General features: G+C 41.9%; 1 protein-coding gene across 1 annotated transcript in view; it reads right to left on the bottom strand.

The window, feature by feature from the left end:
• THSD4 (thrombospondin type 1 domain containing 4) overlaps positions 1 to 26,701 on the bottom strand; it is a 584,514-nt gene that overhangs the window by 85,119 nt on the left and 472,694 nt on the right. Inside the window, exon 8 of the mRNA XM_082618510.1 lies at positions 4,041 to 4,245. Coding sequence (XP_082474636.1) covers positions 4,041 to 4,245 — 205 coding nt within the window. The remainder of the gene's footprint in view (positions 1 to 4,040; positions 4,246 to 26,701) is intronic.

Below are 26,701 nucleotides of genomic sequence, written 5' to 3'. Positions count from 1 at the left end.
TTCCTAGAAGAAAACATAGGCAGAACACTCTTTGACACAAATTGTAGCAATATATTTTTGAATCTGTCTCCTAAGGCAAAGGAAAAAAAAAGCAAAAATAAACAAATGGGACCTAATTAAACTTAAAAGTTTTTGCACAGGAAAGGAAACCACCAACAAAACAAAATGACAACCTATTGAAGGGGAGAAAATATTTGCAAATGATATGACCAGTAAGGGGTTAATATCCAAAATATATAAATAGCTCATACAACTCAATATCAGAAAAACCAAACAACCCAATTAAAAATAGGCAAAAGGCCTGAACAGATATTTTTCCAAAGTTTTTGATTTTTAAATTTCAATTTTCACATACTAACTCAATAATTGCATCTTTAGGGGCTTCCCTGGTGGCGCAGTGGTTGAGAGTCTGCCTGCCGATGCAGGGGACACGGGTTCGTGCCCTGGTCTGGGAGGATCCCACATGCCGCGGAGCAACTGGGCCCGTGAGCCAAAATTGCTGAGCCTGTGCGTCTGGAGCCTGTGCTCCGCAACGGGAGAGGCCGCGATAGTGAGAGGCCTGTGCACCGCAATGAAGAGTGGCCCCCGCTCTCCACAACTAGAGAAAGCCCTTGCACAGAAACGAAGACCCAACACAGCCAAAAATAAATAAATAAATAAAGCAAACTGTCAACAAGTAAAAATAAAACACTATTATAAAAATAAAATAAAATAAATAAAAATTAAAAAAAATAATTGCATCTTTAGTAAATAACTCCAGATCTTTTTTGAACCAAGCAAAGTAAAGAATGTCCATTTTTAAAAGTCAGAAGACCATGCATGTAAAAACACTTGGAGACTAAAGTACTACACATGTAGCATGACTATTATTATTAACTAAGCGAATAGCCTAGAATAAGTCATTTAAATATTGTGGGTTTTAAAAAAACCTTTAAAAATGAGGTGATTAAACCACCTTCTCCAGCACTAATAATATAAGTCCTTCTGTTTTCATAGAAATCTACTTTCTATCTCTATCAAGTTTGGAGAGTCAGTCATTTTAACAATTCCAAGTATTTCACAAGGCAAATTTGATTTTTTTTTTTTTTTTTTTTTTTGCGGTTTGTGGGCCTCTCACTGTTGTGGCCTCTCCCGTTGCGGAGCACAGGCTCCAGACGCACAGGCCCAGCGGCCATGGCTCACGGGCCCAGCCGCTCCGCGGCATGTGGGATCTTCCCAGACCGGGGCACGAACCCGTGTCCCCTGCATCGGCAGGCGGACTCTCAACCACTGCGCCACCAGGGAAGCCCCAACAAATTTGATTTTTATTACTAATAACCCACAGGCCATTCAGGAAAACAATAGGGCAACTGAAAAAACTTGTTAAAGGTGTGCATTTTTTAAAAGCAATGATACACATTTGAACTATTCATTTCCTCTACATTGTGTATTATGCAGAACAAATGTACACAGACAGCCAAATCAGTTTTGTGCATCAAGTCAAATTTTTGTACAAAATACAGTTTACATAGCCAGAAATCACAAGGTAAGAAAACCAAAACTTTTATCATGACCTGGAAGATTGTGGAGAACCCTATCACATACCTCTTTGAAAAATGTTTCAAGAAAAGAAAAAAAAAGAAAGAAAAATGTTTCAATGTTTGAAAATGTATAATGTGAAATACAGTCATTGGAAAGTTCAAAAATAGCTTGATAGACCTGTGCTCTAATAGCTTACACATAATCTCAAACAATTGCATGCAGTTTAACTTTGAACATATATATAGACTTCCCAGAACAGGAAATTTCATAGGATTAAGTGGAATAGGGGAAGAGAACACCTGTGATGAGAAAAAGACCATCCCATCCACCGTGCGCTTTAAAAGAATGAATTTTATGGTAGGCGAATTAAATCTCAATAATAGAAGGAAAGAAGGAAAAAAAAAAGAGCCTTCTGGGTGATGCTACATCCCAAGTGATGCTTAAGTGCCCTAAACAGGAGGCCCTGTTCATCACCTCTGGAAACTCCTTTCACTCTCGCCTGTTCTTCTATCTCTACCCTCCCCACTCTGGCCACATGGCATCATGTCATACTGCCATGGACTCTGGATTTCTCATGCACCCCACTGGTCACTGGGCATAAGAAGTTGAACATGATTTTCTGAATCACCCTTCCATTGATTCTGGGTACTTCCATTCTCCTCTGCCTCCTCTTCATCTTTTTTAGGGAATTTCAGGGAATTAGGGAATTTGTATTCCATGAAGCTTTGAAATACTGACAAGCTCTCTGAGACAAAAGAAAGAGACTGAACATTTGTCAACTGCTAATAAGTGCCAGGGGCTCGGTGGGGTCCTGAATATCTGTTATCCTATGGATTCTCATGAATACTTATAAGGTCCAGATTCTTATTCCCATATTCTAGATGAAAACACTGAGGCTCTGAGAGCAGTTTCCACTCAGACATCTGGTGGGTAATCACCCAGATTATCTATTTTACCTTCGGAAGGCACAGCTTAAAAGCCACTTACTGAATAGAACTATTTCGAGCCAGGGAAATTACTAAAAACTATGCAAAGCTCACAAAAAGTGGCATTGTTTGCTGGTGCATTTGAACACAATCACACTTAAAGCAATCCCTCAAAGAACATTTTCCATTCTAGGAACAGGATGTTTATGAAGATTTGCTCTTTTAATAGTACAAAAGGAAGGAAGCGAAAAGACCTTTTTTTATGCAAATAAAAATAACACACAAACAACTGGGGGGAAACTAGCCTTATTGCCACTTTGGTGGCTCCTGGGTTTTCCAGAGCAAATGTAATAGCTTTCCACTTTAATTGGGTTTGTTTCAGAGTCCCATCTGCCATCCCTTCCTCCTCCCACCAGTAAAACCAAGTGAAGCTAATTTTGGATGCATTTGCCCAGACAAAGATGGAAGAGCTTCAGAATTTAGAGTTCTTGGGTTATCTTCTGGGATGATCCTGGTACTCGAATTTATAAAATTAATGATCTCTTCAGCTGCTGCAACCATTGACTGCTGCATGGCCAATGGTGTACCAGAACTGCTCATGGGTGTTATGTCTTGGTAGACTACCATGCTTGGAGATAGACTGCCTGGCTTTGAATCCCAGCTCCACCTCTTCCTTGCTGTGTGACCTTGTCAAGTTACATAATCGCCCTGTGCCTGTCTCCTTATGTATGAAATGGTGAGGGGAATAGCTCCCATCTCCTAGGGTTGTTGGGAGGGTTCAATGATTTAATACCTGTAAAGCACCAAGAACAGTGCCTAGTATATAGTCTATGCTATTTAAATTTCTGTTAAATAAATGATCAAAAAAATAAACATGTATATTGCTGTTCATTAAATGTTTTTAAGAAATTGCTTTCCTTATGCTATTTGTTAACTGATTTGTCCATGTTTACATGAATTAGAACTGCTAAAAGTTAACTTGCAGGACCTGATTTGCTTTGCATAAAATCAGCCAGAAACAGAGAAGGAAGAATCAACAAAGATCTCCTTTTGTGGGAAAATGGGTTAAAAATGGTCTCCCAATATTAATGATATCGCCCAAAATGATCGCTGACGGGTTCTGCAGCTGTTCCAAAGACACACACATACTGTTGCCCCAGGCTGATGAAGCAGAAAGAAGAGAAAAATGGCTTTTGCTTTAGACCTCCGCAGAGTGAGAGTCCGGACAGGATCATCAACTGCCCCTGTCCCCCTTAAATTCCAACAGAAAAAAGACTGGCAGATCTCTTGCCATTTCAAAGAGCCTCCCCTATTTCAGAGAAACATTTAGGCCATTCCTGATTTCATAGCCTTGTTTCTCTTGGGAGGAAGAAAGACTGGTTTAAATATGTAGATATTAAACATTTCCGTGCAAGAAGGACTTTTTTACTTTCTCCATATCATTTCAAGGGGAGGCCAGGTAGTGCTTTGGCGTTCCCCAGTGGCACCTTCTACAGGTCCAAGGACCTCTGGACACTGCCGTGTCACAGTTGTGGAAAGAATAAATCATCTTGTAGGGACAGCTGGTTTCCTCTGGAAAAAGATCAAGCTTACCCAAATAGTTGTTGCTCTTGTACATCTCGGTGATGTTGATTTTTGTGGCTCCTTGAGGAATCTCAACAACTCGGTGGTAGCCCAGGCTGGTGAGGGCATGCTTAAACACACCCGACACAACCTGACAGCCCGTGTTATCGCCTCCGCACACCCCGCATTTGTCCACGACTTTGTCGGAGCCTAGGTAGTCATCACAGCCAATGCTCTGCAAAGAGGTGGAAAACAAGAGACTCTTGTAGCATATGTCAGGAGCATCCCAGGGAGGAAGGGGAGAGGGGACGACTGAAGATCCGTTGGTGGGTCTCGACCTGAACTTCCTCCTGTCCCCATCCAGATCCTGTAGATAAGCAAGTTCATTCTTCCCTTCGCTCAACAGATTTCCACTGAGCACCTATTCTGGGCAAGGAACTTCTTTCCTAGGTTAGGTGTGAAATGTACGTTCTAGGGGCGAGGTGGAAGCCACATCAGTAAACAAGTAAGTAAAACAAGCACATTTGGTAATCAGGAGAAAAATAACACAGAGAAAATACATAAGGAGGGTGTGGGGACTGGACATTTATTAAACAGGTTGGACAGTGAAGTTGTCCTGAAAATTCATCCCCCTGTTGGAAGTTTTTTGGGACATAAAACTGGGGTTTGTCTTCAAGTCTTCTGTCCTAAATGACAGATGATACAAACACTTAGCCAAGTACCCCCAACAGTAGTGTTCTCAGGCCCTGTTTCTTAGGAAATTAAATCAAATTGGTTGAGATCTGGGTCCCCACTGGTCACTGTGACTCTGAAAAGCTGAGCAGTTGGGACTTTTGCTTGGCTCGTCTAAAGCATTTTTCCCAGGGCAGAAGGGTACAGGGAAGCAAGGACCAGAAACATCAGCAAACTGGATGATATGCATCTAAATAACGGGATACATCAGAGTTTAAAGGAACTCTGACCTTCCTGCGTTTCCTCCCCAATGAATGTTCTCACTATTCATCCCAAGATCTTTTTGCTTTATCTTCCCCCTCCCTATTCATGTGTTTCTTAGGCAATTTAACCTCAGGACCGAATGGAATGGTCTTCACAGAATCCTTTTCCACGTCTGCAGCTGAGTCCATAGGACTCACATTCGTGTATCCTGAATTTAAAGTTGGGACATATGGTCTGAACAGAGAAGATTCTGTCCCACTTCTGTTGGCAGATAGAAGTGAGCTGATTATAGTTCGGACAATGAAATATCGGGATGACAGGATTATTTCACTGGGTTACGGGGATAGGAAATGATACTTGAAATCAGTTTTACAACTTGAGACACATGTCTGCTGAATCAGAGGTTTGTGTTGGTTCTGGAATTGTAAGAGCAATCGTCAGACCCCACCTCAGGGGCAAAGTGTTCAGCAAACCATTCGAAGTTCACTTTTGATTGTGTTAAACAATCCTGGGTCTGTTCACGTGGGTCCTACAGGCCAAATCCTACAGGCAGAGTCAGATCAAAAGGTGTTCATTCTTTCCCCTCCCACTTCATGTTTGACTGACATCTTTCTGCAGGCACTGTACATCTGCATTATTATTTCCATATTCCTGAGTGCACATGAGTCCATCAACAATAACTGGTCTCTCTTCACAAATAGCTTCTCTGTAAAACATTATTTCTGACAATAACAGAACATCATCTCAACATGTTCCTCCACATCCAATTAGCCTTTCAAAGTGCCATGTTTGCTATGAATTTCTCCTCCCTCAAATATTTCTTGCCCTTGCCCTTGCCCTGTGCACGTTTTAGCAGAAAAATAAGGAAAACGCTTTCTGTGCATGGTTTCTAGCCCTCACCCCTGCTCCGGGTTCTCCTTTGCTTTGAAACAAACAAACAAAAAGGCCACCCTCAGCAGAAGTTTGGGAAAGTAGATCCCACGTTGCTAAAGAAAGATTCTAACTGAATGGAGATGCCTCTGATTCTCACTGAAAGGGAAGATGAACAGAAAAGCTGGCAGCACTGACACACTGGCCTGTCTAGCAAAATCTTAACTTCTTCCCTTCCCCGCTGCATAATCCATTCTTTCTACCCCTGGCCTCAACTTAACCCAGATGGAGCTCATTCCCTTGGGGCACTCCAGGTAAAGGCAACAATGTGTACCGAGGCACAGAAGTAGGAAAGAACACTGAGGAAGTAGGAGAGCATGCTCATAGCCAGACATGGTTGAAGTATAGGTTTGTTGCTAAGGATGAAAGAAGGCTGGAGAATTTAGCTGAATCCATTAAGGATCTTGTTTGCCAGGGTGAAGAATCGGAATTTTATTCTATCATATCAACAACCACTGAAGAAGGTGGGGGCCATCCTCAGATTTGTTTTTCAGGTAATAACTTTAGCTGCAGTGAGGAGTGGGTCTTAGAGAGGGGAGAGCAGGCAGTCCAGTGAGTCTTTCTCTTGTTAATGGGGTGTATGGGATGACCTACTAGAGAATGGACTTGAGGATATGGGGAGGGGGAAGGGTAAGCTGTGACAAAGCGAGAGAGAGGCATGGACATATATACACTACCAAACGTAAGGTAGATAGCTAGTGGGAAGCAGCTGCATAGCACAGGGAGATCAGCTCGGTGCTTTGTGACCACCTGGAGGGGTGGGATAGGGAGGGTGGGAGTGAGGGAGACGCAAGAGGGAAGAGATATGGGAACATATGTATATGTATAACTGATTCACTTTGTTATAAAGCAGAAACTAACACACCACTGTAAAGCAATTATACTCCAATAAAGATGTAAAAAAAAAAAAAAAAAGAAGAACCTCCAAAGACAGGGACTGACTTTGCATGAATCCTCAGCCCACAGCCCAGTTAGTATGGGATGATCACAAGGGAATTACACAGATGTGGATTGCTTCAGACAACCACACACGCAGACAAAACACCATTTTATCTTGGAAGTAGACACTATATTAAAATGCTCTGCACATTCCAATGGATCCCACACCAGATTTCCTGCACTCAGGATGAATCTAGACAATGGGGAGGGAGGGCTGCAGCAGTTTTTCCTGGTAGATGTCTAAGAGCTTGGAGGTTGGCTTCAATGATGCATGTGGCTGCACAAGTGATGCCAAGAACTGAAGGTAACATCCTGCCTCCTCAAAGCCCATCTCTGTGGAGTCTGAGTACCCAGGGTTCACTCCTTAAGAGAGAAGTCAGAACGAGGAGTGTGTGAACCTTCCTTGAGGGGTGACAAGAGGCTAACAGAGCACCCTTCTAGTGTTCTAGTGCCTAGCCAGGGTCTTCGAGAGGCTCAGTTGCTATGGAGTTGCTAAATGTCCCACATGCAGTTCGCAAAGCAGGAGGGACAACCCCATAACGCGAACTGGGCAGATGACGTGCTTTCAAGGCCTTTATTTTTAGCACTGAGGGCACAGGTAAATTACATATCTGACAACTGTCCCTTCTCTTGCATGGGGCTATTATGAAGATCAGATGATATAATGAGGGAAAATCTGGACTTGGAGTCCAGGCAGGGCATGGCTAAGGAAGTGACCTTTGGGCTAGAATCTGAAGCACAAGAAGGATCAACCACGGCAAGATCCAAACATGTAAACACACATTTTATCACTACTGTTGTTGAGTGACTGCACTGGGCGAAATCTGGGAAATCCCAGGCTGACTCTGACATGGGTCCTGATTATGGGAATTTGAATCTAAGTGGGGCGATTAGACACACATGCAGAAAATCACTTGCTATTAGGCAACGAGGAGTCCCTGCATTCCCTATGTCATGCTGGGCCAGATCAATTCTCTTTTAGAAAGCTGATAATTGACAATGGGGTGCATAAGTCTGGAGAATGTGGCAAGATCCCAGTCTGAACTAGGGGAATGATGATGGCATGAAGAGGACTTGAAAGATGCTTAGGAAGCAAAATGGACAGGCCTTTGTGAGGTAGAAGGGAACTCAAATCATTGTCTTCCTCCTCCCCTGCCTCAGCATCATCAAACCTAACATTTACAGTCTTTGTCATATTCCAGGTCCTCTGAATATGTAGTTTTCTCATTTAATCTTAAAAGCGATCTGTGCTATTGCTGAAAAACTAGGAAACTAAGACTTAAGAGAGAGGTTAGGTAACTGGCTCAAGGCTATGCTGCTAATAAGAGGTGGGGCTGGATTTGAACACAAATCCCATGCTTGTAACCATTATGCAAAAACTGCCCCCCTCCAAAGGATCAGAGGTCACACTGAGGGTTCTAGCTTTGTCGAAGGAGTGGATGGTGGCTGTGACCTAGGTGCAGAAGAGCAAGTTCAAGGCACTGTGACTATAGTGTCTGTGAGAGCTTGGTCCAGAAGTGACTCTGGCATTCTCCTTTTCCAGCATTATGAAGCACCAAGCACATTTTGTATCTCTCTCACGTTGACTGTTTTACCATTATACACACAGTAAGTGAATAAATATTTTAGCTCATCTTCCCATCACGTTACTGTCACATAACTTTCTTACTGTTGTAACTTTTAATTTTGAGATAGTTTAAGACTCACAAGAAGTTACAAAAACAGTACAGAACATTTCAGTGACCCATCACCCAGGCTCCTCCAATGACAGTATCTCACATTAGCACAGCATGTTGTCAAAACCATGCATATCACGGACATCAGTATAACATATTAACTCAAGGATAAACCTTATTTGGATTTTGCCATTTTTTACCTGCACTTTTTCTTGGTGTATAGGTCTACACAATTTTATCACATATATAGATTCATGTGCTTTGTTGCTTTCTTTAATGCAGCTGGTATTCTCCTCTAAAACATGGAGGTATAAGTTGATAAGTGGAGTTGACGTCATTTAGCAGGAAAAGCAGTTCGGCATGAGGGAAAGAATGTTGCGCTGGGAATCAGGAAACCTGGAGCATAGTCCTGGCTCAGTCCCTGACTTATGTGTGATGCTGGGTGGCTTGCTTCTCTCTGGGCTTGGTGCTGAAAACATTTCCACCACCATCCAGATCTTTCAGGGGACAGTGCTCAGAAATGAATCTGACCTGAATTCTGGTTTGCATATCAGAAGTCTGGTCAATTGGTCTCTGATGGAGTTGACTTAATAGTGCTGGTCTGTGTCTCTAAACTCTTTCAGAGGCACCACCAAAGTGCCATCAGTGGGTCCTTAAGGTGGCACTGCTGGACCTGGGTCACGTGCTGGCTCTGCCACTTAGGAGTGCTGCATCTTTGGACCTGTCAATCAGCCATTCTGAGCCTCAGTTGATCTGTGGCTGGGGCGGTACCTCATAGCACTATTGGGAGCATCAGATGAGGTAAACACGGAAGGCATTTAGCAGGATGCTGGATAGGGTGGCTTCTCAGGCAACTCTGGGTTTATCATTGTCTTCATAGACTTGGTTTCAGCTGGAATCTATCCATTTTAAAGTAAATCCCACCCTTATATAAGTGTTCAGACTCACTCTTATTTCTATAGCACTTTCTATTACTTCTCAGTTGCAGATATTCTCTTCTTCATTTGGAGAAATTCAGAAAAGTGTGAAAGGCTAAGAAAAGGCCAAGTTCTCCATAAAGGTAAGACAGCTGACATGGCTCCTTTGCACCCTGACTGCTCCAATAGCATTGAGTGAAAAAGGACAGAACAAACATCTGGTCCCTGGCCCCCGATCTATATTTCATCTCTCTCTCTTTTTTTTTTCGCTCACCATGTACTGCCGTTCAAAAGAGATATTTCTTGTTGTTACAAAGGCAATTGGACAACTATCATATATTCTTATACTCTTCCAGTGATTTTTGCAACATGTTGTAGGAAAATTTTATATGTTGTAAGCCATCACAGGAGAAATTGCTCAAGAATTGCCTCCAATTGTATGCCAGAATTAACCTAAATGAAATTTCCTGTGGGAAATGAGCAAGCTGGATGACATATTTGGTGGTGAAGTTCACAGGGAGGAGACCTCTGTACATCGTGGCAGGGTAGGCTGGTGCCAGGCATGCAGATAGTGGAGCTTCTGATTCCCTAATGGGAAGCAGATGTTTCTGTGTGTGCTCAGTAAACACATCAGATAGGGTAAACTCAACCGGTTGGCTTGATGACACTGACAGGTAAAACAACGTGCCTTAATAACCACGCTTTCCCAACAGTGTGGGAGAACGTTATTATTAAAATGATCAGTCGCTAACACCAATTTACTTACATTTACGGTGAGCTAATTCGTGGAAATACATATGGATGCCAAAACTTTTATTCATGACACCCCGTTGAAAGAAATCTTTTGCCTATGATAAATATCTCCCTCTTATTACGGTCAGGAATGTAGATCAATACCACCTTCCTGGAAAGCTATTTAGCTATATATACTGTCTGACCCAGGAATCCTTCTAGGAATTTACACTAAGGAAATTATAAGAAATGAGGCCAACAATTTCTCTGTGAAGGAGCTCATCACAGTATTATTATTATTATTATTATTTTTAATGTTTTAAATATTTATTTATTTATCTATTTATAGCTGTGTTGGGTCTTCGTTTCTGTGCAAGGGCTTTCTCCAGTTGCGGCAAGTGAGGGCCACTCTTCATCGCGGTGCGCGGGGCCTCTCACTATCGCGGCCTCTCCTGCTGCGGAGCACAGGCTCCAGACACGCAGGCTCAGTAATTGTGGCTCACGGGCCTACTTGCTCCGCGGCATGTGGGGTCTTCCCAGACCAGGGCCCGAACCCGTGTCCCCTGCATTGGCAGGCAGACTCTCAACCACTGCGCCACCCAAAGGGAAGCCCCCACAGTATTATTATTAATGGAACAATGGAAACATCCTAAATGTCCAACATAGGGAAATAGTTAAACAATATACAGAAATCCTCTGGGAAACACTGGAGGGGTCTTTTTCCAGTTGTTTTTCTCATGAGAATCTTCTAGCACTTGTGTCAGCACGACTGACCCTCAATATAGTTTGGTAGATGTTTCCTGAGGAGCCTGTACTATGTGCCAGTACGGTGTTAGGCAGGGGAGACCTGAAGGTAAAACCAACACGGTTCCTACTTATGGTCTAAATCAGGGGTCAGCAAACTACTGCCCACAGGCCATATCTGGCCCATCACCTGTTTTTATAAATAAAGATTTATTGGAACACAAACATGTCCATTACTTACAGTTTACTTACTGTCCAGAGCTGCTTTTGTGTTATAACAGCGGAGTTGAGTAGTTGCAACAGAGACAGTATGGCCCACAAAGCCTAAAATACTTATGATTTGGTGATTTACAGAAAAAAAAAAAAAAGCCAACCCCCGGTTTAAATCAAAAGGCAGACACTAGCAGCCGCATAGCACAGGGAGATCAGCTCAGTGCTTTGTGACCACCTAGAGGGGTGGGATAGGGAGGGTGGGAGGGAGGGAGACGCAAGAGGGAAGAGATATGGGAACAGATGTATATGTATAATTGATTCACTTTGTTATAAAGCAGAAACGAACACACCATCGTAAAGCAATTATACTCCAATAAAGATGTAAAAAAAAAAAAAAAAGGCAGACACGATGCCATCTTTCAATATGGCATGTATATGTTCAGAGGGAGGCATGCAGAGCCCTGCACAGACAACGCCGAGGCTCAGGTTGAAGGCTCCAGTCTGCCCCTGACTGGCCCTCATCCCGCTGCCCACTTGATTCGTCCCAATGTGTCTCAACTATAATATGGAAGGCAAAGAGTTACCTTCTACCTCAGTCGTTTTCTTCTTTTCCTTAAGCAGAAAGCACATACTTTTCAAACAAAACCTCATGAAGAAACAGAGAGAACTCCAATACGTAAAATGAGAAAAGCAGAACGGTTCTGGTTGAAGAGGGGCTGGCAGGGTTTGGAAGCCCACGTCTCACCTTCCTGCTGGCTCTTCTTCCTCACGGCCATGGTTTCTCAACTGCGGCTCTAGTGCCAATTTGGCCTAGATAGTTCTTGGTTGTGGGGATTGTCTTCTGCATTGTAGGATGGTTAGCAGCACCCCTGGCTTCTACCCACTGGATGCCAGTAGCAACCCTCCTCCTCAGTATGACAAACAGAAATGTCTACAGACATTGCCAAATGTCCCTTTGGGAAAAAAACCACCCCTGGTTGAGAAGCACTGCTCTAGTTTATTCCACAGCTCACGGAACACCTAGGAGCACAGATCTCCTGGAAAAAAGCTTTAAAACAATGGCAATTTCCTAGGAGTGCAAAAACAGTCATCTGTAAGTGTCAGAAGCTAATGAGCACAGAATACTTAATTATCCAGTTTTAAAAAACACTTCCCCACTGTTATCAGGCTAGCTAGTAGCCTTCTAGAGCTCTTGAATCTTGCCTTTTGGCTGAACTTCAACATGAGCAGGGTTATGTACTGGGAAGAGCACAGTGCCTGGCATATGGTAGGTGCATAGTAAGTGCTGAATGAAGTAGCAGCTGGTTGAGGAATCAAGAGATCAAAATTATAGGAACCAACTTGCTTCTTGAACTGGATCATCTCTAAGTCTCTTCTGGTGCTAAATTGTTTCTGGGGAAAAAAAAAAGATACAGCCCTGATGTGAAGAATCCTGCCATGTCTAAAGTCAGAGGAATTTGCTTCATGTAGACAAAATTAAATTGGAAACAGGAATCAATGGGAAACAAACTGACAATGTCATTCATTTGGAGGGAAGAAATGGTCCATGAGATAAAAGGTATTTTGGCTTCCTTAAAGAAGGTAATTGTAAACTGGCAATCTGGTTTTAATCAAGCTTATGGCTGTCCCTTTTCAGTACCTCATCTTATTTCATTAGAGAATAGCACCTTATCAAGTGACTCCACTGGAAGAAAATGTTGGTGCTCTCCTAGGATAAAATTGGGTGAGAATCAACTACATGAGTGTTTACAGGTCTGAGGGAAGTAGTCCTGAGAGGGAAACATTTGATATGCAGTGAGAGAATTACCAGCCCTATTCCCACTAGGGTTGTCTTTCCCTGGAGAGTAGGGGTATTCCAAACTCTAAAATTTCAGTGCTTCACTTTCATGATCTTCCTCCCTGATGGACTGAAATGGCGGGGGGGGGGGGGCATGAATGAATTACAACAATGACAACTGCTCTATTATAAAAGTAAGGTGTCCATATTTCTGTACAGAATAGTAGAAACCTCTGGACTTCCACTTTACTTTTAAAATGTAAGGCTGACTGGTAAATTCTCTGTTTAAACAGAATTCTGTTTAAAGTATTTGATCAGATTGTATCTTCACTCTGTAGGGCCTCAGGAGGGATGGGTCTGTGAGGAGCTGTGGTCTGGGCAGCCAAGGGGTCAGGATTAGGAAGTTTCTTGCAGAAAGGAGCAGAGAGATACTTGTCTACACTCTACAGGGCAAAGTTCTGGAAGCCAGATTACTAGCAAAAAGGCAATAGCGAGTTGGGCGGAGGAACTGTGCTCTAGGATGGAGGCTGCTTGCACACTGGCCCAATTTACACGGCCTCCTGGGTGCAGACAGCCGGGATCCACAGGTCCAATCAAAAGGCCCTTGGAGGACTGTGGGTGAATCCAGGGACCAGCAAAGAGGGAGGCTCATGCTTGTCCTTGACATTTCCTTGCCTCACAGCCTATCTCTAGACCTGCCTGTTTGCATTTTTCTCCACAAGATGGCACCTATAAGCCTTTGTAAAAGGGTACTCACATAAGGAACTAGTTTAGGGACATGAAACAGTGGTTAAACATTAAAAGGAATGATAGTCGAGAAACATAAGAAGGGTAGACTCAGAAATTCAGGGTGACTATATTTATTGTGCTCTTATGTGCAAGTTGCTGCCATGTTGTTAAGGTGTGATGTTCATTTCTCAAAATGTTTTTGTGGAGCATTTCAAAACGTGGGTGGGATATTCAGGCCTTTTATTTCCAGAATGTTCAAGAAAGTGCTTAAAAAGCTGTGTGAGTTAAACTTTGGGGGCTACATGGGCTTTTTCGATGTCACTGGGTGATCTCTTCAGGGATGGTTGAGAAGGCTGGCTGGGTGGGTGGGTTAGTGGGTGAGGGGCAGGAGGTGAGAAGAAAAGCTGGCTACCAAAGCACGAGGGCTCGAATCCCAAGACTCTTGAGTGGGAGAAGGGCACACTGAAATGCTGTTGTCGCAAGACGCTAGGCAGACACAGGCAGTGGGTTCCAGAGATGGAAGAGACTAGAGATTGAGAAGCGCACAGACAACTACATTAAAATGGGCACAGAGGGATGGTGGCCTGGACCAGAGAGATGGAATTAGAACAGAGGGCAAGGGCACACCAACGTTAGGCTAGAGGAATGACCAATAGAGTGATGAAGGATGGTCTATTGAACGTGAAGTAAGGAAGACCTGGAGGTCCGTGGCTTTGGAATCTGGAAGATTAGTAGTGTTGCCTGTTTCAGGCAGAAGCTTTCCTAGGGAAGTAGGCCTTTGATGGAGTCATCTTAGAGCGAGGGTCTGAGTGTACATCTTGATTATCACTAATTCATTAAATTTAGTCATATTAATTCTCTTCCTCTTTCACTGGAACTTTCCTCTACAACACTAAACATTTTTTTAATTTTAGCTTTTTGGATAGGAATCCTTCCAAACTATATTTTTCACTCCTCTGTTTTGATTTTTGTTTTTAAAAATCAAGAATAATAAGCACTATTTGACCTTCTCTAGCCTCACTGCTACCCAAAGTGTGGTCCATGGACCAGAAGCATAGGCATCATCTGAGAGCTCGTTAGAAACCCTGGGGCCCACTGCAGGCTTAATGAATCGCAGTCTACATTTGAGTAGCGTCCTCAGGTGACTCCTGTGCTATCTGAGATTATCTGACTTTCTGGATCACTTTTTGTTTGCTCCAAGTTCTTTCTACTTTTCCCAAGTTGCCCAACCAATTCTCCCACCCGGTCAAAACAGACAACACAACACCATCACCCTCTAGGTTAAAAATTAAAAAGAAATAATGCCTTTGGGAAGCTTTTCTCTGTGATATTTTTAATAGGGATGGGATGGAGGCAAGACACACATTCCTAAACACAGTCTCTTGAGAATCCCAGTACTGGACAGCAGGAAGGGCTCTGGGAGACCCAGCCCCTTGCTCCAGGGATGAAGAACAAAGTCTCAGGAGGGGAAGTGATTTCTCCAGGGTGGCAGAGAGAGGACTTCCTCTCTCTAGAGACTACAGGCTAGAGACTCCTTTTCATGATACTATGATGTCCCCCTGCTCCTTCTGAGGCAGGGTTTTAATGTTTCCTCACTTAAATGGTCTATGTTCCTTTCTTTCTTCTTCTTACGTCCCTGTAACCATGTGGAAAAGGTTTTGTCTACCAGCTAGAATAGCGACTCCTTTTGGAAAGCAAACTGTCTCTGTGAAAATACTTGGATAAACTGCATGGGCTGGGAGGTGGGACCCTGAGGCCTGGGGGTGAGCAAAAATCAAGGCAACAAGAGATAATGGCTAAACTGAGATATAGCTAAATAGGAGAAGAGTCTGGTTTTGCTTCCAGAGCTGGAGACAGAACTAAGGGACAGAAAAGAGAAGGAGGAGAGAAGTTATGAGATTGTGGAGGGTCAATGAGAAGCCCTGAGTGGCTGGGAGCACTGTTAACACTGACCTTGAATCTGAAGTGTGCTTGCTGTGATTTAAACCTCTCTTTGTTCTCAGACTTCCCAAGTCTTCACTGAAGACTTAACATAACATCTACGTTATGCCTATTTTCCTGCCTTTAAAATTCCTGGTTTAGGTTCCTTTAACCCCTCTTCATTTCCATAATCGGAAATAAAAATTTCTCTTCTATGTTCCCACATCTTCATAAGTTTTTCTTCTAGACACAGGGATGCCCACCTAAGAGCATCCCTAGTGTATTCCTGCAGGTGACATCATCTTTCTGAGCCTTAGTTTCCTTCCGTGTAAAGCAAGGATATTAAAATATAGTTTCTCAAATCTGTTGTGAAGATTGAAAACATGCAGATGAAGGCACCTAGTTCAGAACTGGCTTGGACTTGGGGCTGGAAAAATGTTGGCATGCTTTCCTTCTCCTTGAGGCTGCACCTGCCTCCCTTCAATGACCTGTCCCTGGGCATGGCCATGGGAATCCTTACTCTCACACCAGGCACACGCATTTCTACTCTAACAGAGGAGGTTGTTCTGTTTGCACTGTCCACAGAAACCCCATTTCTATTTACACACGATTCTCAAGTGGTGTTCCAAGCCAGGGTTGTAATGGCAAACTGCTATGATCTATTTGCATTTCAATACCATTCTGGGACAATGGGGATCAAGAATTCCAGAGATTTTCTTATAACTTTTTTACCTCTCTATTTTTTTTAAAAAAGTGTGGGTTTGCTTGTTTTGTTAGTCTTTCCTGGTTTGTCTTAGAGACCAGTTATGGAAAGCCTCAGAGGTTGTAAAGAGGTTATGTTCATTTCAGAAACAGAGCAAGGGAAGCTGTGGGTGGAGCTCACAGCTCAGGCATGTTGAAGCGCTGTCTTAGATGGACTGTAGGTGGAAAACAGATGCAAATAGGGATTCAAGCAACTCCCAGGGATTCAGGCAGTAGGAAGCCCCACATATATATTTGATAGCTGTCCTGGGTAGAGTACTGGCCACGTGCTAGGCACCTCACATGTTATCCTGTTTAATTATCTTGACTATCCCTACTTTATCGAAGCTCACAGAAGATAAGTAATGTGTAACACAGAGGTGGTGATGGTGGGTTTGAATGAAGGGACTTCTGGCTCTTTCTCCTTTGCTACTGGCATAGTCCCTTAGCCCAGTGGAAATCTTTCTTTACCTTAAGAACAGAGCCTGGTAGATGGCCGACCAAGGGCTACATATACCGAGGGCTAGAATGTCCAAGAAATAAAATAAGGCTAATTCCCTCTTATTGTTCTATCTCTAGGGCTGCTCTCTGGCTTTTCCCAAGACCCTTTCACGGGGTGCTACTTATGGTCTGAGGACTCCCACAAGGGCTGACTGAACTGTTTCTGCATCTCCTTCCTATAGCTTCTCTTTGTTTCTTGTTCCCCCCAAAGTCCCATGCTGTCTCTTTCCCCTCACGCAGTGCTCATTCCCCTAAGGGAGGGGACATCTACAACACCATCCTTTTTCTTTCATAACAAATTCATAGGTCCAAACTTATTTATTGAAATAGTAACTAGAGCTTTCTCATTTGTCTTGCTGGGAATGGAAACTGTTGGTGCACCAAGCTGGGAAATATTTATGACTCAAGGAAAAACATCATTCCACGAGAGATATCATTACCCAATCCAAGAGCTTGCTCTTTAGGGCTAGACTGACCAAGAAATCAAATAAAGATAATTCCTTCTTATTCTCTCTCCTAACCATAGGTGCATCCAATGTGAATATTTATTTCATTAAGAAATAAAGGGGCTTCCCTGGTGGCGCAGTGGTTAAGAATCTGCTTGCCAATGCAGGGGACACAGGTTCGAGCCCTGGTCTGGGAAGATCCCACATGCCATGGAGCAACAAAGCCCATGCGCCATAACTACTGAGCCTGTGCTCTAGAGCCCGCGTGCCACAACTGCTGAAGCCCGCACGCCTAGAGCCCGTGCTCCACAACAAAAGAAGCCACCACAATGAGAAGCCCGCACACCACAACAAAGAGTAGTCCCCGCTCGCTGCAACTAGAGAAAGCCTGCACACAGCAAGGAAGACCCAACACAGCCCAAAATAAATAAATAAAATTAAAAAAAAAAGAAAGACATTGTGTTGCATGCATGCTCAGAAGGAAGAAATTTGGCTGAAATATTTAAACACGAAGGCTCCTTCACGCTTCTTTTGAAGGATGTCTAAGAACAGGGTTATCTGTCAAACTCAATGTGTTCCATAACAATAATTCAGGTGGCAGCCAGATGAATAATTCTCACGCTTGCAGAAAATTTCCCTTCTTCTGCAACTTTAAACCTTCGTCTGCAACTTTAAACCAACTTTAAGGTAGGGCAATGGCAGATAGGATACCCACACATGGCCTCCAAGTGACTGCATTACCTATATGCACTTGTGTACATACATATTTAGGACATGCAAACCAGTTGGATAAACATTGATTCTTCACCATCTTTGGTGGAACCCTGAAATTCTTAATTTTCACCAGTCCCTTCTTTAAACAGATCATATTTATGAGCTTTTCAGTCATGCCCCCCAGATGTATAAGCATAAGAAAGGCTAATGCTGTGATTTCAGGTAATCTATCCTGCATGTGGCTGTGAAATTTATCTTCCCCAAATACTGCTGTCATCATGTCAGTCCTCTGGCTCAAAAGGCTTCCTGATGTCAGTTGTCACTTAAACAAGCTAATTATTGTCTCCTAGGCATTATGCCTATATTTAAGTTCCTGATTCCAGGTGGAAAGGAGTGCCTGGGGCTACAGGATCTCAAGAGTGAGCTTTACCCCAGGTGTGATAACTGAGTGAAAGTAGAAATTTTGAAAATGATCCAGCATCATTACACTTTGACAGCAAAAATACTTTGTTAAAGTGACAGTACCTATTAATTAGCAATGCTAATTACTAATTCTGCTCTAATTTGTTGGGTTGGTTTTGTGATAATAAACGGAGACAAAGTTTGTAAAAGGCATCTGACACAGGGGAGGAACTCAATACATATTATGTTTTATTTAAAGTCAAGTTAAAGATAACATAGAGGGCAAATTCAAAGAAATACAAACAAATGATATTCATTGCTAGCTTAAACAATAGCTGCCTTGGAATGTTACTTAGCTAGAGAACAGCCGGACTGCGTATACTTCAAGGAATGTGGAATGGCAGCAAATATGGAAGTAAAAAGAAAAGCATTTCTCTGGCAGAGTAAAAGAAACCCTAGTTAAAAGAGAGCCAGAGCCAAAGCAAAAAGAGTCAAAAATTCAGTTTTGACAATTGATGGACTCTCTGGACCCTATAAGAAAGGCAGGTTCTCATTATTCAAAGGAGTCCCTAGAGGTGCTGATGGATGCCAAGAAAAGCAACAGAAAGAAAGGAAACTGGTACTTGTTGAGGATCTAGTAAGGTGACAATATTTACTACCATTTTAATAGAGAAGGAAAGAGGTCACATAGCTAAGAGTCAGGCTATGAACACACAGCTATCTAGCTCAAACTCTTAGAAACAGAATGATAGGGTGGAAGCCAAACAGGCGAGGTGAATAGTGACTGAGACAGTGAACACAGTGGTGAACAGCACACACTAAGGGGGAAAAGCAGGAGCTACAAGAGAGGGAGTGAGAACAGCTCTGGAAATGGGTGAATGCAGTGCCCACAAAGGCAAGTGTCCTCTGGATGAGGACATGCAGCCTGGGGTGGACGGTGACGGAGAGAAAAATGGCTTCTGACTGCCTGCTCTTCCCTGATATAGCTCACGGAAGGGAGTCTCTTAATATTGTGTTGGGCTTCCTTTTTATACTCATGGGAAAGCTCCAATTTCTCAGAATCTTTGGGTTCTCTCTTATCCATTGTCTCCATGTGTTGCCTGAAGCCCTGGCACGAAAAATTTTCCCAACCACTTTTTCCTATTGTAACAAAAGGATCTGACGGAGGCTTTCTCTCCAGTACAGACCCAAGGGTCTTTAAATCTTTTGGACAGCCTCTATTTCCTATTAGACTCACTCTGCCTCAAGCCTCCAGAATGTTCTCTTTTGACTAGTGAGTGGAAAGGGAAGCTAAAATCATGGCATCACGAGCTTATAGACCAGGATTTCTCCAAGACCACCTTTTCTCTGAGTGTATTTGAGTCATCCTAGCAATTCTGGGGCTTCCCTTTTGAGACCTAAGGTCACCCTCTTTGAGACTGTATTCTTTATGTTTGAGGGCTACAAAGAAATCCCTGTAGATTCAATTTGCTCAGCTTGTATTTTAAGTAATGATAGGAAACAGCCTGCTCTTTTTAAGGTACAGAAACTTCTAGAGATCTTGAGCGGAGGAAGGCTATAAACCTATAACTTAATAGGTGCTTTGGTAGAACATTGATTTTGAGTTGTTAACTAAGATTTTACCCCTGAGATGAGGAGTGAACTGGAGTGCTCCAGAGTTATTGGAAGTGTCTACTTGAACACCGGAAAAATCTCTGCCTCAAATAAGTTGGGAATAGTGACATTGTTGACACAAAGCCATTCAGATGGTAACGAGCAGAATGACTTATCTGCTTCTTAGGATGGCTGGAAAACCATATCATCAGCGTAGACGAGGATGTTTGTCTACCTCTCTGCTGTCGTTCAAAGTCATGGACAAATTGAACCAGGTTTTTTTTTTTTCTTTTTTTAATAAAAGCTAAAATGTCAGGGAACAGAACACAAACAAGGGTGGCATAGGGCATTGACCTAGCTGGCCATGAAAAGCAAATTTGAATTTCTTTGTAAATTTGGACCTTGCAGTTGCCAGTGAGTGTTAGCAAATACCCCACTATCTCTCCTTGCTGTAGAAAACCACAGTTCTCTATTTTATACAAACATCACTAAAGTGGGTAGGAACAATAATAAAATGGATTTTCATCAAAGGATGTCCTTTTCAAAAAATACAACCTTGAATTTCTTTTCCTAACAGATTTTTGTAATATAGAGAGGAACGAAATGGTCCAACCCATAGGAGGAGGAGGAGGCTTATCATAGTAAAATCAGTCTTATTACCAAGTATTCCCACTAAATAAAGAATGCTAGAATCACAGACTTAGAGCAGAAGAAACCATAGAAGTCATCTGGTCTAACCAAGGTCACAGGAGGTAACGTAAGGGGCCAAGATCCATACTGGTGTCAGCCTAGGAACTACTGTTCCCTGCTGAGACCCTGGACAGGTCACTGGGGCTAATTAAACTGATAAAATGTGTGTGCTAGACTAAATAGGCTTTCAAGCTATTCTACGGTTCTATTTTAATGTTTTCATAATCTTTAAAACATGTTTGTAAAATATGAAGAACTTGATAAACATCCTTTTAACCATTGTATATGCCTAATTATAACACACTGGACACTGCTGTATTAACTCATTCTTATGCAGTCCTCAGGACAAACTGCTCCCATTTTTAATCAATGAGATTGCCTGTCTACAATTTGCAATTTGTTGTCTGTCTTAATCAGGAACGCCTCAAGAACTGTAAGCTAAAATAATATTCAGAAATAAATTGGATGGTCAGGCATCTAAAATCATTTTCCATATTTTATGCGCTAAAATTTCTACTCAACAAAATAGCCATGTGCTTACTAATTGCTATTATAACAGTTAGATGCTAATGTTTTAATTAAAATTAATTAATACTAACACAACACATCGAGTTTTTAAAAATTTATTTTATGATTAGGATCTCTCATACCACTTTGTTTGGAAAAAAGAGCATTGCTGCTAAAAAGTGAAGACGATAAGATTAGATAATTTAGCACAAGCATAGCACTTTTTAAAATAAAATGCCTTACATAAATTAACTCATTGAATTTTCCCAACACCCCAAGAGGTAGATTATATTAATTCCATTTTAGAGATGAGAAAACTGAGGCACAGGGAGGTTGAGAAAATTGTCCTAGATTAGCAAGCTATTGAGCTAGAATGTAACCTGGGCAGTCTGGTCCCAGAACATGGACTGTTAACTCCAACTCTCACTACATCTCCTGATGACCTCACGGGTGCCTGGTGACCCTAACTTTGTAAGACATTTCCCTTCTTGGCAAGAACCCTGTCTATCTGTTTGTTTGACCCTCTTCCACTGTCAGGGAGCTCCCCACCTGCTGAGGAGGCCATTCATCCCTGAAAGACTCTGACTTGTAACAAATCCTCCCTTTGGAAACCACTCTCTGTGTACCCTCCACCCTCCACCAGTGCTCCAAACTCTGATCTCTGGAGACCTTTGGACACTGGGCTGTCCCACTTCCTTTCTAATATTTTCCATTTGGTTTGACGTTTTTGCCTAAAACAGTCCTTTTCCTCAACATTATCCCCTCTTTGTCAGGACTATGGGATGAGACTCTGGTGCAAGGAAAGCCCTAGATTTCCAGCTCCAAAGATGAATGATCTAGAATAACTTTACTGATGTACAGTATCAAAAATATATTTTCACTATTGGACCTTTTCTAGCATTTGGTTTTCCAGAGAAAACAGGGGCTTGAAAATACCCCTTTCATGAATCTTCTTTCTATGACAAAGTATTTGCCTTTTTCACTCTTCTATTAAAAAGATGACATAAGAAATTTTATACTGTGAAAAAAGATAAAATTACTATTAAATAGCAATGACACTGAGTAATAACTGGAAACTCTGTCTTTGGAATCATGCTCTCCTGGGGTTCCAATCCTGTTGGCCACTCTGGCTGTGTGACCTTAGGTAAGGTGCTTAAATTAAAAAAAATTATAGTAATTTAAGCCACAAGAGGAAAGCATTTCTCACAGTACTTGGAATAAGAGTTTGCGATTGTTGTTAACAATTACAGTATAAAGATCTGGAGTGTTTAACAGGAAGAAAAGAAGACAGACATGCTAGATGGCTCTAAATATTGGAGGCTTTGTCACATGGAAGAAAGATGTCCTCTTCGTGGTCACAAGAGGCTGGACAGGGACCAACAGGGGGATTGTACAGAAAGACCTATCACATGACTGGTCCCTGGACTAGAAAGTTGCTTTTTTTTTTTACTGCTTTTCAAATCTTCCCCAAATATTACTATTTGGCGGCTAAAAAAGAGTTCCATTTTTTTTCTTGACCTGTCTCTGCTGAAAAAGGCCAGTAATATACATTGTGAGATGTATTATTCTTCATGACACTAAAGTAAACTTTATTTTGAATAAGAAAAAATATACCTGAATATATTTTAATGCTTTCTGGCTTGCTCTTTTTGCTAAATGGGTTACTTGTAATTGACCTAGACCATCTTATAAGAATTAGCAGATGAGAATCCCCAGGGATATATTGGCAGTAGGTCAGGATTACATAAAGCCACAAGATAAAGATCATAATTCTTTGTTGATTAACATTTTAATTTAACTGGAAGTCTTTTAAAATATTTAAATCCCAACATTATTATCGACCTTGTGTTCAAGTTACATCTAAGTGTCTTGAGCAAAGAACATACAAAATTTAGCTCTGTATGCCTTTCAGAACTAGCACACACTAAGTGATAATAATTCTTGAATTAAGTAAAATTTTATGGCTGCAACTGGGCTTCCTTGTCAGTTTACAGAATGTCTCATTTGGACATCGAAGAAATTAGAGCCTAGGTCCACATGGAGTGAAATTTTGTGGTTTAGTGCATTTTTGCTTCTGTATTGCAAATGAGGTGTTTATGTCAAAGAGATACTTTCTTAGCTTCAGTGGATGTCACTCCTGAGTTATATCTGGCTTACTGGAACTCTCTCCCATCCCCCATGCAAGTCACCAGGATTTACTTCAAAATTACAGTTTACAAAGGTGATGAAAGTACTCATCTTTTCTTCTTAGGCAAAGGGAATGGTAGGATGAACTTCTGTTCAACATTACGGACATTCCTCTGTATGTGGTTCTTCTAGGTAAATGGTGGATTATAATTTCCCACCCCTCTGAAGTTAGCTGTGACCATGTGCCTAGTTCTGGCCAATGGGATGTATGTGGGAGTGGCATGAATCACTTCCAGGTTGAAAGATTTAATTGCTGGTGCTCAACTCTCCAAACTTTTCTTCCTCTGCCAGAGCAAATCTTGCAGACTTTGGGTGAGATGGCAGCTGCCTAAGGTGGTGGAGCCTCCACCAACCTGGGACCCTGAAGGACTATGATAAACAGAGGTCTTGTTGGTCCTTGAAGGACTGGAATGAAAAAGAAATCTTTGTTTTAAGTCACTGATATTTTGTCCTTATTTGTCACTCAAGCATAACACAGACTATTTTTCTTGATACAGAACTTCTGGTTAAATTTTTAAACCTACAGCCAAAAAATTATGTAGAATTTCATGCTAGGTGACAAAGACTAGATCATACTAATTTCTAATATCTGGTAGGTCAAACTATGTTCTGAATTCTTTCTTTCTAATGCCTGATAGAGAGTGTGCCATTGCATTGCTATATCATAAATTAAAATTACTATGACTATTAGAATAATAAATTTTGAAATGGAGTAGTTGAAATTGCTTAAAAAGACTCTTTCTTTATTATATAGAAAAGACAAACTGTTAATAGACACAGAATGCTGCTTGACAATTCCACGTGCAGTTCATGATTTTCATGTATACTTTTAGTCTCCTAGGGTTCAGACTTTAACTTCGCGTTTCTGGGTTATGAGACATAGTTTGGAAAGCTCCATGCAGGTCCCTGTAAGGAACCTACAAGACATTTCATCACAACTTCTATGTATCACACAAAGCCAGAGTAAAACAGAAGTCCACAAGTAACCAAATGGCCTTCAGCCTTCTAAAAATACAACCTGGAGAATCCTGCAATCATTTGTCCCCACTGCATACTATCAGCTCAACATGATACGACACAAGAATAACCATGTCCTGCAAAAAACTAGAAATTACACATTGACAATCCTGACCTTCACTGCTGCCCCAAGTACGGTGCTGCCTCCACTTTTGGCTATTATCCTCTCACTACTAAATATCTCAAAGAAGCACCAACTTTCAAACAATCATGTCTCTTAACCTTTAGCCACGGACTCCCACCCTCGCTAGTTACTGAGATTTTCTCCCTTGAAGATGCTAATGACTTCATTTTACCCTGTATCAAATGGGGTCTTCTCATTAATTCCCAAGAGCACTGCTCATGCCTCACCTCCTGAATTGTTCTCTGCCTTTGCACCCACCTTGGCCCTCCATGCTCTCCTTTCTTCCTTTCCTCTACTTGTTTCCTAACTGTGGGCTTCCAAAGTCTCAGTTCGATTCTTAATACTCTTTAGATTCGTGTTTGCAAATATTTAACATGGGATGGCAGGGAGAGGGGCCAAAGGCTCAGTTCTTGACTGTACTTTCTCAATCTATACAGCCCAGGATGTCTTCTGAAAGCCAATCTCTTTTTTTTTTTCTTATTAGTCATCAATTTTATACACATCAGTGTATACATGTCAATCCCAATCGCCCAATTCATCACACCACCATCCCCACCCCCCCACGGCTTTCCCCCCTTGGTGTCCATACGTTTGTTCTCTACATCTGTATCTCAATTTCTGCCCTGCAAACCGGTTCATCTGTACCATTTTTCTAGGTTCCACATACACACGTTAATATACAATATTTGTTTTTCTCTTTCTGGCTTACTTCACTCTGTATGACAGTCTCTAGATCCATCCACATCTCAACAAATGACCCAATTTCGTTCCTTTTTATGGCTGAGTAATATTCCACTGTATATATGTACCACATTATCTTTATCCATTCGTCTGTCGATGGGCATTTAGGTTGCTTCCATGACCTGGCTATTGTAAATAGTGTTGCAATGAACATTGGGGTGCATGTGTCTTTTTGAATTGTGGTTTTCTCTGGGTATATGCCCAGTAGTGGAATTGCTGGATCATATGGTAATTCTATTTTTAGTTTTTTAAGGAACCTCCATACTGTGCTCCATAGTGTGAAAGCCAATCTTGTAAAGAATTTGTTAGTAAAGGAACTTTCATCTAAAACTTCAAAAACAAGTGTCCTGAAAGTAAATAAGAAGTTAAAGATTTGTAAACAATGCTTAAAAAGAGTTAATCAGACTTGAAACTAGCACTGATCACTGATTCCCTACTACCTCCTAACAGTGGGTGTTCTCTCAAGCTAATTGTTCACTCTCTGTTTTCTATTTATTCTGTTGCCATCAGTAAATTCATCTACTTATTCTCACCTGAATTCCTAATACAAAAGACCACAATCTTAACTAGTTCTTTAGGTGTCTGTGTTTTCCAGCTAAAGTCCATGGATTATATTTGAAAAGCATTCTGCTAATTATTGTCTTTTCTCTTTTTTTACTCATCCTCCAGGAAATTCAGAAACGATACTAAGGCAGGAATGCCCAAGTTTCTCGAAGAAATAAAATCTGAATCTAGAAAGCAGTTTTGAGGGTGAAAACAGATGTCATTCAAAGCTCTTCTCTTAGGAACCTGCTTAAATGTGAGAAATTCCTGAATAGAAGGGAATGCTGGGCCAGTAATCAAACTTGCAGGTCTCTCACCTCACAGGTCCTCCTGTGGTTCTGGGATGTCATGGGAATTGAGGAGAGAGGTGGGAGCCTATGATTCCTGGGGGACCGGTGGGGGTCAGGGGAGTTGAAGGCACAGCTGCAGGATTGCTAGGAAGAGCTAAGCAAAGAAAGATTTCTTTGTGCTGGTCCCCACCCATGATAGAGAGCCAAGAAGCTAAGAATGCAGGGACAATGTAGCAGAAGATGGTGGGAGCTTCAGTCCAGGGATGGAAATAAGAAATAACTGGAATGAAATAAAATGGAGGAGGAGGAGGAGATACTGACATCTGTTGACTATCTCTGTACTTCATTTATCCTTATTTCATTTAATTTTTATACTAACTACGAGGCAGCTATTATTTTTTCCCATTTTACCTGAGTTGAAGGACAGTTTCAGAAAAGTTAATCAATTTGTTGATGATCACATGACAGACCTGGACAAAACTCTGGTCTGCCTCCAAAGCCCACGTACTTTCCACTGAACCAGGATAACAGAAGGTGATGAGCAAGAGCTTCAGAACAGACAGACAGACCTCACTGAGATCTGAGTTCTGACTCTGCCATTTCCCAGCTGGATGACCTTGGTAAGTTTCTTAAGCTTGTGAAACTGTAATTTCCTCATCTATGAAACGGATGCATAATAGTG

The sequence above is a fragment of the Mesoplodon mirus genome (genome assembly GCF_964341445.2).
Source record: "Mesoplodon mirus genome assembly, chromosome: 4".
Taxonomy (NCBI): Eukaryota; Metazoa; Chordata; class Mammalia; order Artiodactyla; family Ziphiidae; genus Mesoplodon; species Mesoplodon mirus.
Note: the sequence above shows the minus strand (reverse complement) of the source record. Positions and strands in the feature narration are given on the sequence as shown.